An 11,307-nucleotide genomic window follows, 5' to 3' on the forward strand; every position below is an offset into this window, starting at 1 on the left:
GAGTGGGGATGAGCCCAAGGGTGGCCCAGGGGAGGCCAGCCCGGCTCCCTCACGCCTGCGCCACGGGCACATCCTCCGCACCCTCGCCAGGCAGTAGGCACCGCGGGCTGGTGCTCCCGCTCCCTCCAGCCACAGGCACCGGCCAGCCACCGCGGTGGGTCCCACCACCCTCGTGGTGCCATCGCCTCGGTGCTGGGCGCCACGGTGGGACCGTCCACCTGTTCCCCTCTGCCGCCGCCGCCACCCTCGCAGGGCCGAGGCCGTGCGGGAGCCCTGTGCGGGGAGGATGAGGCTGCCAAGGGCGATGGTGACGGCGGCCCCGGGAGGACGCTCTGAGGCAGGAGCGTGGCAAGAGGGCGGCCGAGGCGCACCCCGGCACGGCGGCCTCCCCGCCGCGGCGCGTCGAGGGCAAGAGAGCATGTGCCGGGGGCATGGCGGGGCGGCCCGGGCGGGGGGCGGCGGGGCCGGGGGCGCGGTGGCGGTGGCGGGGAGGTGGAGCCTGGCTGCGGGCGCGGGGACCGCCGCTTCCCTCCCCCGTCGGCCCCTCACCTGGCGGGGCCGCCCCTCGCCAGGGGGCCGGTTCCACGCGGGGCGCAGGCCTCGCCCGCCGGCCCTCCCCGCCGCAGCCGCCGCCGGGCCGCGCGTCCGCCGCCAGCCGGCTCAGGCCCCAGCCGCCGCCGCCGCCTCCCCCTCCATGGCCGCCGCTCTCGCCGGCTGCATTGTGGGAAGCTGACCTCACTCGCTGCTGCCGCCGCCCCGCCGGCTCCGGCACTCGCCGCCATGGGGGCCGTGACCGACGGTAAGACCTCCCTCCCTCCCTCCTTCCTCCCTCCCCGCGCCCGCCGCCCCGCGCCCCGACCCCTGCCCGGCCCGCTCCGCTCGGCTCGGCTCCCCTCAGCGCCGGGCCCGCCTCGCCTCCCGCCCGCCGCGGCGCTGCCCGCCGGCTGCCCGCCGCACGGCCCCGGCCGCCCTCCGGGGAAGAGCTCCCCGCGCCTCGGCCTCAGGCCTCTCCCCCCGGCCCCCTGAGCCCGACCCCCGGCCTCTCACCCCGCGGACGGGCCGCCATCCTGGCCCCGACCCCACAGACCCGCTCCCGGGCCCTTCATGGCGGGGCACGCCCGGGCCTTGGGCGCCCCCCGCCCCCAGGCCTCTCCGCCCGGGCCCCAGGGTCCCTCAGCCCCGCGCTCCGGCCCGGGGCCCCGGGACGCCTCCCGTTTAACAGATCCTCCCGGTTTAGCCCCGGGAATCGTTCCCTGAAGGCCGGGGGTGAAACCCGCGCTCGGCTCTGGGGTGCGGCTGTCACAGCGTGAGGCATTAAACAGGAGTTTTTCCTCAGATGAAGTTATCCGCAAACGGCTTCTGATCGATGGCGATGGTGCTGGTGACGACAGGCGGATCAATTTGTTGGTGAAGAGTTTCATTAAGTGGTGTAATTCCGGATCTCAAGAGGAAGGGTATTTGTTTTCTCTTTTGTATGTTTTTAGTCTTGGAACTGTAATCAGCTCGCGTTTCAGTGGAAAACCGGGCTTGATCCGTTTTGAAAAGATCCGTGTTAAAATGTATACATCTACTTTTCAGTAGGGCTCTGTGGTGTTTCCAGTACAAACGCTGAGCACTGTGGTAGGAGATGAGGACTAGAGACGGATGAGAAATTACTGAAGGCTGCAGGCTGTATCATGAAATCTGCCAGCGCCGCTCGAATGCCCTCAGGATTGTCGTGCCGCTGCGTGATCCGTCCGGGAGTCCTGCTATTACAACAGGATCATGACTCGAATATTTTAGTTGGCAGTTCTGCATTTGTTCTGTTAGGGAAGGGTAGTACTGCTGGTATTTCTGCTGCTGCATTTAAAACAAACAAACAAACAAACAAAAAACAAACGGGCTAAAGTAGTAAGGGACGAGCGACAACGTGGTGTTCTGCTGTGGCGTCCGTACTAGTACTGGATATAAAGTCCCAGAGGACACAATATAATGATTGTGTGTACAGAGCAGGACTGCAGTATTAAAATACTAATCTCAGTGGTTGCAGGACCGGCCTTAGCTGGGAAGTTTATAAGCCCTGGATCAATCTGCCCATTGCTTTAATACTCACTTTGCACCTTTAAGGACATGACAGTAGAATTAATGGATGCAGTGTTTCTAACTCCACTTTCAAAAAAATATACATTGAATCTTTGAAATATTTTATTTCTTTAATAATTGTTATTTACCTGTTCCTTACGCTACATGAGGCTTTGTTTTGTAGGGGGTATTTTTGTACTGCTTAGGAATAAATATCTTGTCTGTTTTCAGTTACAGCCAGTACCAACGAATGCTGAGTACTTTATCACAGTGTGAATTTTCAATGGGAAAAACTCTTCTGGTGTATGATATGAACCTGAGAGAAATGGAAAATTATGAAAAAATATATAAGGATATAGGTAAAGATGAGAAAATATTACTATTTTCTGTTTGATAATTTCTCCTTTATGAACAAGCTTGAGCCAGTTCTGCTGAACATAATATATACATATGAGTGGTTTGGGTTTTTTTTTCTTAATAGATAGCACTCATACATATGCTGTAAGCGTCTTCCCAATGTATATAAAATACGTACAAATGAAAGCTTTTTTAACCTATTGAAGCGTATGCAGTTTTGAAGCTGATGGAGCTAGCAGGCCACCATGTCACAAATGGCTTTTTATCTTTCTATAATTTAGCAGAATGGCTTGTTTACATGTAGTGTTTGATTTCAATTTAACTCTCTATGTATTTTTTTTTAAAGAAAATAGTATAACTGCAGCACATGAGAAGATTTCTGAATGCAAAAAACAAATCCTGCAAGCAAAAAGGATTCGAAAAAATCGCCAGGGTAAGGAGCAGTATCTGTATTTACACTGGTCAGTTGCACTATTTTGTTATCTTTTAAAATACATTGTATCGGAAAATAGATTGCAAATTTTTGAGAGTGTAAGGGAATATGCTGGCATCATGATTACTATGTTTAGTCTGGTGGGTTCCACACCCACTATTGAAAGTTTTTGGTGAGTGAGGCAGGCAAGATTGAACCAGTAGATCTCAATGACATGCAACATCAGGAAAACCTAAAACAGTTGTTCAGAGAGATCTTTTCAGGCTGAAGAAAAACCCCAAAAGCATCCTATCACAATTCAGGTGACTTGAGAAGAACCAAAGCACATTATTAACAGCGAGACAAGAGTTGAATAGACTTATACCCAGCACTGAAGGTCATGCAAGTGTGTTCCTTCAGCTCCTGAGGGAAGGTAATGTCTTGGCATACACAGTGGTGCCAGTTACACACCCAACAGCTCTGCATGTGTCCTTACTGAATACCTGTTATGAGAGGTGTAGTTTTTCCCTGCTCTTAAAAGTATGTGCTGATAATTTCAATTGAAACTGAAAGCATTTCCCTGCAATACTGTCTTATCAAGAGTTTAGCGATTGAGGAGAACCAAGAATTTGGGTTTTTTGGATAAATGAAATGCAAAAAGAAAATGTTTGAAAGTATAATAGATGAAAGGTTTTAAATACAACTGTTTGATCAATTTTGTGGATAATTTTAGACTCAACTGGAAATTAAAAGAACCTTAACCAGTAGGGATGTAGATTTCTTACAGCTTCACAAACGTGGGTCTGAAGTGTTTGCTTTTTGGTATGTTCTGTCCAGCCTGCAGCACAGATTTTTCCATGTGAATGAGGTAGTTGGCCTATGTACAATCTTACTATCAGGAAATGGCTATGTTAGTTGCCCATATAACAATAATATTGTTCTTAATGTGTAATACAGTTTAAAAAAAAATCTTGTTGTTTCTCATGCAGCATTTTATACTCTTTTCTAAAAATCTTAAATGTTTATGTCTAACATCAGCACCGTTTTCTGCACATATACATTAGATTGTATCTAAAACAAATGCTTATGAATCATACACAAAAGACCAAGTGTGCAGCAATGCAAAGCTATCTAAAGGTCATGTTTTCTGGCCTCGTCCTTTAGAAATCACTAGCACTGGGTAAGTTTGAGTGAGTAGATAATGGCCGACAATCATATCTGAAGTTTATTTAAAATCTCTTTTGATGTAATCATCTGCTTTGAAATGTTATAGCGCAGTATAAATTATATACATTTTTATATGGATATTTGCAGGTAGTTTTTTATATATGTAAGGTGTTATGTACAAATTTGAAAAACATTAAAACAGTTTTTCAAGAAGGAGAAAGAATCTGTACCATTCTATGGTACCTGAGTTTTGGTTCTTGAATCTATACTTTCAGAATTATTTAGACTAACTGTTTAAATTTCTTTCAGAATATGATGCATTGGCCAAAGTCATACAACACCACCCAGACAGACATGAAACACTGAAGTAAGTATGAGACTACATTAAATTATAATAAGCCAGTAAGCTAGAAGTCACCGGATTTGACACTTGCTTGACAGATTTGACACAGTTTGACCTTTCCTCACTTTTATATAATTTCTTTTGACACAAGAAAAACTTGGGTTTCGTTTTAAAATTGTGTCCTTATCAGCTTTCTTTAATTAATCTCCATCTGTGTGGGTTCAGAAGCATTGCTAATTGTTTTGCTATTTGCAATTGCTAAAATTTGAAATGTTTCCATTGTTAAGGTGAATAAGTGAACTCAGATGTAAATGCACATCTAATGTCAGTTTACCTGGGATGAGTTACTCAGAAAAGAGAGATAGTGGGGAAGCACTGTAAAGTGTGCCAGCAAGGGGTTTGGCAGTCATGCAAAATACATAACACACAAGCAAATAAGGTGGAATGAGAGAAAGCAGGAGAAAGCTCTTGGGGTTTTTTTTTTTGTTTTCTTTGTAGTAGTTGTTCCTGCATGCCCGGTTATAAATTACTATGTTGTGTACCACAGTATAACCTGCCCTGGCATGTGGGTTAGACCTACCTGTTGTCCAACTCGTCTTGCATGTAACTTACAGCATTGCTTGTGTCATTGTTGGATTTGGATCGCTATCTGTGCTTTTGGGTCGTTTTGCGCAGTTGTGGGGACATAATCTTTTTAACTTTATCAAGCCACAGAAACATTCCAGGACTCATTGCATCTACGAGTTTGTTCTTCTCGACCTGATTAAAGATATAGCATGGGGTTACTGTTCTCATTTAAGCGCAGCTTGCACCTATCCTGTTGCCCACTTTCAGTGAAATTGCAGAGGGAGGCTGTCTTTTCACATTCCATAGCCTCTTATAGCAAAAGGAAGATTTTAAAAATTATATTATTCCCCTAATAATAGGATTTTCATAGCTATAAGCCACTGAGAATATTTCACAGATTTCTTTCTTGTATGTTGTTTTTCTGTGCCTTGATTTCATTACCACAACTTTGATTATTACAGGCAATTCTGATGAGGCTTGACTACGTCTTACTTCATTATTCAGCATGTGCTGTTTATCATGTGAGGCTTCATAAGAATTGTCAAAAGTGAAATTTTTCAGATAAGTCAATTGATTAACAATGGAAACAACTAAATGATAATACTTTTTTCTTAGAGGATGCCAGGTTGTTTAGGTTTGGAGGGGTTATTCTAATTTTGATTAACACATCCAAGCATAAGTTTCTTGAGCAGAGCTAAAAATGGTGGTAAGTTACAGCTAGTAAATTTGGCATTTTGTCTTTTCTTAAACTTAATTTATCATTTCTTTAGAAGAGTATATTACAGTTAGAAATATGAGTGTGTTCATCCACTGGAAGAATGGCTACAGTGTGTGCCCTTTTGTCCTTAGTCCTTCCTATCTGTAGTCAAAGACACAGACTTGAACTATAGCAGAGCATGATCCCCCATTTTACAGATTGGGGAAATAGGACATAGTAACAGAATGGAACATTTTTAAAGGGAGCTTGGTTCACAGGTGTTTTAGCTTTAACTGACCTCTCCAATTGAATAGACTTTAAATATAGGAACTAGATGAAGTTTTCATCCAATGTTTTAATTACAAGGCTTCCTTTCTCTTCCGTTTGAGGAAAGTATACAGAAAATCGTACTATGAACCAAGAAGGACCACCCTTAAATCAGAATGGAGGAAGCCTCACTAACAATGTCACGCTTTTCGGGGAACTCTTAATCACTTAAAACACTTGAGAAAACTTCTTGTGAGGAGAAATGTCACGGTTTATTGCGAGAGTTACATTTATAGCTTTTGCAGGTCATATGGCACAATAGGACAAAGTTCAGAAAAACACTTTCTTTATGCTTTTAAGAGACTGTTTCTTGGAACAACTAGTCATACAGCACAAAAGAAGAGAAGGTGTTATCGGCTTAGTCAGAAGTAATGCACAGGAGCCAATTCAGGAAGTGACAGGAGCTGAACTGCTAAATGGCAGTGCCCACAGTGTCATTAGATGCAGTATCAGAAGAGCTGTTAAGAGGACCAAGAAATGACACTGAGTCTTAGAGAAGGAGATACAAAAATGAGAAGGCTAGGCAAAGATTATCCGGAGCGGAAAGTAAAAGAAGTAAAATTCCAGATGTAGTTTGGATGTTACTAGAAAAAAATTGCTTGTCTCCTCACAGTCTGCTTATACCTGACAGCACGGTATAAACAGCAAGATTTGGCCAAATAGAAGTCTTTCAGAAACTAGAAACCAAATACTAACGAAATCGCTGTATGATAAGCTGTTATCAGCCTATAAGCTGTTAGCCTGTTTCCATTATAGGAAGGGATAATGTCACACCCAACCCTCTTTCAGGCATTCCCCTCCAGGTACCAAGCATACTGGCTCAAAAAAAAGACAACGCCCTCAGGTAGCACTAAACCAGACCTTTTTCCCAGCCATCATGAGTTAGGACTGGAGGCCTTTTTGTAGTTCCCTGCCCAGACTAGTTGCAGCAGCTGTCAGGGCTTCAGAAAAAACCCTTTTGTTCCCTTGCTGACCCCTATATGGCTCTGCCTGCTAATCAATCAGGGATGGTCAGCCTCAATCCACTTCACCTTTAAAGAAACAGACTGTTCTCATTACATGGAGCATAAATTATGGTAGGCATTAGAGGAAAAGTAGAAGAGCCAAACTGGAGGTTTGAGTGTAAGAGTTGATGCTCCATCCTCATTTGAAAGCTAGTGTACATTATGGTACCTGTTATTCTTTGCCCTACCTCAAAAAGGATTGTGGTGGTCCATGGTGAGTCCAAGTGAGAACAGAAGACAATCAAACGCTTGCAGAAAGATCCTGAAGAGGTGCTGAAAGATGATGTATTTCAAAAGGTTACAAATAATAGTGAAGCTTATGGGTGTTGCATGTTTCCTTTATCTCTTAATGCCAGAGGCAATAAATTCAAATAAAAACTGGCATTTGAGAAGGAAATGAGTATTTATATGGATCACAGTGTTAAATTCTGTGTGCTGAGGCATAAGCTATATCACATAGTTTCATCAAAAATGTGGATTATTCTGCATATGCCTACTGTAAAGTCTACATGTTGTCCACTACTCTGTCTGGTCAGGCCATTGTCAGAGATCAGGCACTTGACTATGTGTTTCCTCAGTCATTGTGTCTGGGAATTGTTGTGTTTGTATGTTGGGTATGTAGGTTTATCAAACATATTCTCTCTGCTGATGCTATCTTTTTGTTTAATCTACTCATGTCAATGTAAAGAAATCTGTGAAGTAGTGAAGCCTATGAAAATGCCACAGATGTTTAATGTAGCCCAATTCTTTAACTTTCATTGTATGGTCAAGCAAATAACATGTTTGTGGCAGGACTGAATTGTTACAGTCCAAATGCCCAGTGTACAACTGTATTCCAGCTTGGAGGCCTTGTTTTCTGTAAAAGTCCTGAAACTACAAGTTTATGACATAATAGTTAAACATTTATGTGAAGTGGCCTTACTTCTAATGTAATTTCATTTGTTATGCTTTGTTTACCTATGCTGTTTATTTAATGGTTCTTTTTCTTCCACTTAGTTCAAATCTATTTTTCAGTAATTTTACAGAACTTTTTAAAAATACTGTGATTATTTCTTTTCAGGCAGCTAGAAGCTTTGGGAAAAGAACTTCAACATCTTTCTCACATTAAAGAAAATGTTGAAGATAAGGTAGGTTTTTCATAAAGATTGTTACATAATTATTAAGAACATAATTAATGGAGAATCTGCTATGGGTTGTTAGGCTGTATGTGCTCTCTGTTTCCTAAAACATATATTTTATCGTTCCAGTTGGAGCTGAGAAGAAAGCAGTTTCACGTTCTGCTGAGCACCATCCATGAGCTTCAGCAAACCCTGGAAAGTAAGTGGTGTTCTTGGGTGATACATATAACTGGATTGAGTTTCAGCTGATCAAAAGGAATCACAGCTTCCAGCAGTGGGCTAGCTATATGCAGTTGAGGTTGGTGACCTCTTGCATCAGCAGCATTTTTTTTCCCCAGTAGTAGTCCAGAGCCTGAGACTGCTCAGAATTTTTTTCTTCTACAAGCTAGCCACCATGTCATTTCTTGACTAGCTTCAGATTAATCTGTAGGCGACAGACTTCTTTAAAATGTGGGGATGGAGAATAGCAATTTGAGGTTGTTTTTTTTTAAACAGAAAAGGTATTTCTTACAGAGAAGTTTTCTTGTGCATAGTTTCCAAACTTATTTGTATAATTCCTGTTTCAGTAGTTTTGAACATGTCACTGCCATCATGGTATCGTTTGAGGCTTTACTAAAAAGAAATTGCAATACAGGAAAGCTAAATGACTTACCTGCTCAGACAGTGAGTCTGTAATAGAGCAGGGACTAAAACTGTCATACACAAGAGCTAAATTTGGGAATTTAGTCATACTGATCTTTTTTCATACAAATACTTAATATTTTCAAATCAGCACTTACTTTTCATGCTGTAATAGGGATAATATTGTTTTAAATAGTATTTGCTGGATTTTTGCTGTGTCTTTCCAGAATGGAATAATTGGTATAGCCTTTGAGCATGACCTGATTAACATACATAAATGGCTATAAGAGCAGACTTTCATTCTCTAAGGCCGTCTAGATCTTAAGCAGAATGAACTGTTAATCCTAGGTGCGCTTTAGCAGAAGGTTATTGTTATAATGTGTTACCAACACTTGCTTAAGTATTAGTCTCTAAAATACATTTTCACATGAATGTACAGATTACCTTTCAGCTTCTAGAATTTTGTGAAGGAAGTAACAGTTTAGTGGAAGGCACAGCTTCGGTTTGAAATAAACCATTAATAGGCAAAGAGAAGGCATGTAATTTGAAGCAATCTGGTCCTGTTTGCTTGAATTGATACTACAGGATTTACTGTTTGCTGTAATGTTTCCTGTAATAGCTGTTACAGATAACAGCCTTAAAAACTTTGAAGGATTTTGGTTGTTTGTACATAGCATTTTGTATAATGGGATGCTTAACTACACATTTAAGGCAATCAACGTAAAATATTTAAGTGGGACACAGCTCTACAATATAGTCTGTAAATATAACCAAGCATGTTTGACTAACAGTAATATTGAATTTTAGATGATGAAAAACTTTCAGAAGCTGAAGAATCTCAAGAAACTCAGATGGAAACAGAGACCAAACAGTAGATGTAATATGAAGACTGACTTTACTGTTGAAGAATGTCCAAGTGTCTTCACTTTGTGTTGAAACCAACAGTAAGAGAGACAGAGCTGAAAAATAGTTTTCTACTGCTTCTGTGAGTTTTTGTACAAAAATACTTGTTTTGCTTATGCTTCAGGGGAAAACAGTTACAGATCTGTGCAGATAGGCACTTTGCGTTAATCCACAAACTTTGTAATTTGTGACAAGAAATATATTTTGTTTTACAAAGGATGAAGCTTCTGCACAGTACTTGTGAACTAAGGTGTTTGCAAAACATTGTCAATAAAAGGTGTTTACAAAGAGTTTCCTATTTTTAGTAGGCATTGAGCCTAATAGTAAGGGCTCCTTTTCTTACTTGACGTTGGACTGAGGGCAGTGCGTCTTTGCATGAGTCCCAGCTTCCATACCCTGCTCCAGATGGGACCTAAAACTGAACTAAGTAGGGTCTTAATTTTTCAAAGTAGCTGCCATTTTAGAACTTACCAGTGAATAGACTAGAATTTTCTAGTTTCATATAAAACAAATTACTTCTGTAGAATTAATGCTTGTCAAGGGGTGCAAAACAACAAAAATCATACTGTACTAGCTTTATTTTTTTCCTTAAGGTGATGCAAAGAACTGCAGTGATCTGAGCCTCGCTATGTTGTGTTGTGTGCAACCACATCAAAAGTCAGACATTTAAAACTGCAATTTAAAAGCTTTGTTCTTGTAGAACCAGGAGTCTAATCCTGATACCATTTATAATCTGCTTCTAGATTTTATCTGTCAATTGACTATTATGAAATACATCCTAGTTCCTGAAATAGATGGTGGAACCCTTCCTTTCTCATGATGACAAACCAAAGCAGTAGAGCGGCAATCCTAATGTTAAAGAATCTCAGATACTTTTAACATCTATCCACCTGGACCATCCTGCAGCCGAATCTATCCACCTGGATCATCCTGCAGTCTGAGAAGTCTGTTGGGAGGTAGGAAATACAGGTTTCAACCTTCCCAACAAGAGAAGAGAATTGAGTGTGCTCTAAGCTTTTGTAAGGCAGGGAGGAAGGAACAAGGAGCAGTAGTAGGTCATGTCACTACCTGTTAGCCATGTTCTAAAACACCTGTTAAATGAAGCCTTCCAGTGGTTTGGGTAAAGGAACACATTTTGGATCTCGCTCAGACTGAGTCATAAGCATACGTGGTTGAAGTAAAATAATGATGTTATGCAGAATAGAGCCTCCTCTGCAAACTAGGTGACAGCTGAGGCGGATTTCCAGGATTGTGACTTTGGACTTTTATAGTCTAAATGCCATGTAATTCCCACTCTCAGTGGCTGTGGATCTATGTGCGTTGGGCTGAACAGACATATCTGAGCTTGTTTTGCTTGCATTCCAAGTTTGCTAAAGGCAAGCCAGCTGAATGAGAAGTCATACGACTTCAGTAGCGCAGTGCAGCCCTGGACTAGTAAGCTGTCAAAAGTCTTCTAGTTCACAGCTGGTCAACTCGGAACACAGGGGAAGTTCAGGTTTGCCTGATAGAGCCTGTCTAGACATGCAGTGCTTCTCGTGCACTACAAATTTTGCAGACTGGGGGGAGGTAAGCAAACAAAAGGGATTTAATATGAAAAATACACTGTCAAAAAGTATTTACTGTTCTGTGTTTTTTTCCCCTCCTAACAACAGTGAACAGTAAAATATTTTGTAAAGCAGCAATACTAAATTATTGCCAAATCAGGGAGGAGTCACTTTCATGACTGTATG

At 42.4% G+C, this 11,307-nt stretch overlaps 2 protein-coding genes across 6 annotated transcripts in view; one reads left to right on the forward strand and one right to left on the reverse strand.

Annotated features, from left to right (window-relative positions):
• Positions 1 to 1,063, reverse strand: part of ATXN7 (ataxin 7) — a 91,392-nt gene extending 90,329 nt beyond the window's left edge. For 3 of the 5 annotated variants that reach the window (XM_075514562.1, XM_075514566.1, XM_075514559.1), the window contains exon 1: positions 550 to 686. The gene's annotated coding sequence lies outside the window, so the exon portion shown is untranslated. Of the gene's footprint in view, positions 1 to 549; positions 690 to 1,047 lie in introns of those variants that run through there. The other 2 variants (XM_075514565.1, XM_075514560.1) reach the window with 2 other exon arrangements.
• THOC7 (THO complex subunit 7) lies at positions 665 to 9,867 on the forward strand. The gene is made up of 8 exons (XM_075514568.1): positions 665 to 799; positions 1,337 to 1,454; positions 2,293 to 2,420; positions 2,765 to 2,851; positions 4,307 to 4,364; positions 7,996 to 8,062; positions 8,183 to 8,252; positions 9,482 to 9,867. The coding sequence occupies exons 1-8, from the start codon at positions 781 to 783 to the stop codon at positions 9,547 to 9,549; spliced, it is 615 nt and encodes a 204-aa protein (XP_075370683.1). The 5' UTR covers positions 665 to 780; the 3' UTR covers positions 9,550 to 9,867.
• The last annotated feature ends 1,440 nt before the right edge of the window (positions 9,868 to 11,307 follow it).

The sequence above is a fragment of the Mycteria americana genome, chromosome 11 (assembly GCF_035582795.1).
Source record: "Mycteria americana isolate JAX WOST 10 ecotype Jacksonville Zoo and Gardens chromosome 11, USCA_MyAme_1.0, whole genome shotgun sequence".
Classification (NCBI taxonomy): domain Eukaryota; kingdom Metazoa; phylum Chordata; class Aves; order Ciconiiformes; family Ciconiidae; genus Mycteria; species Mycteria americana.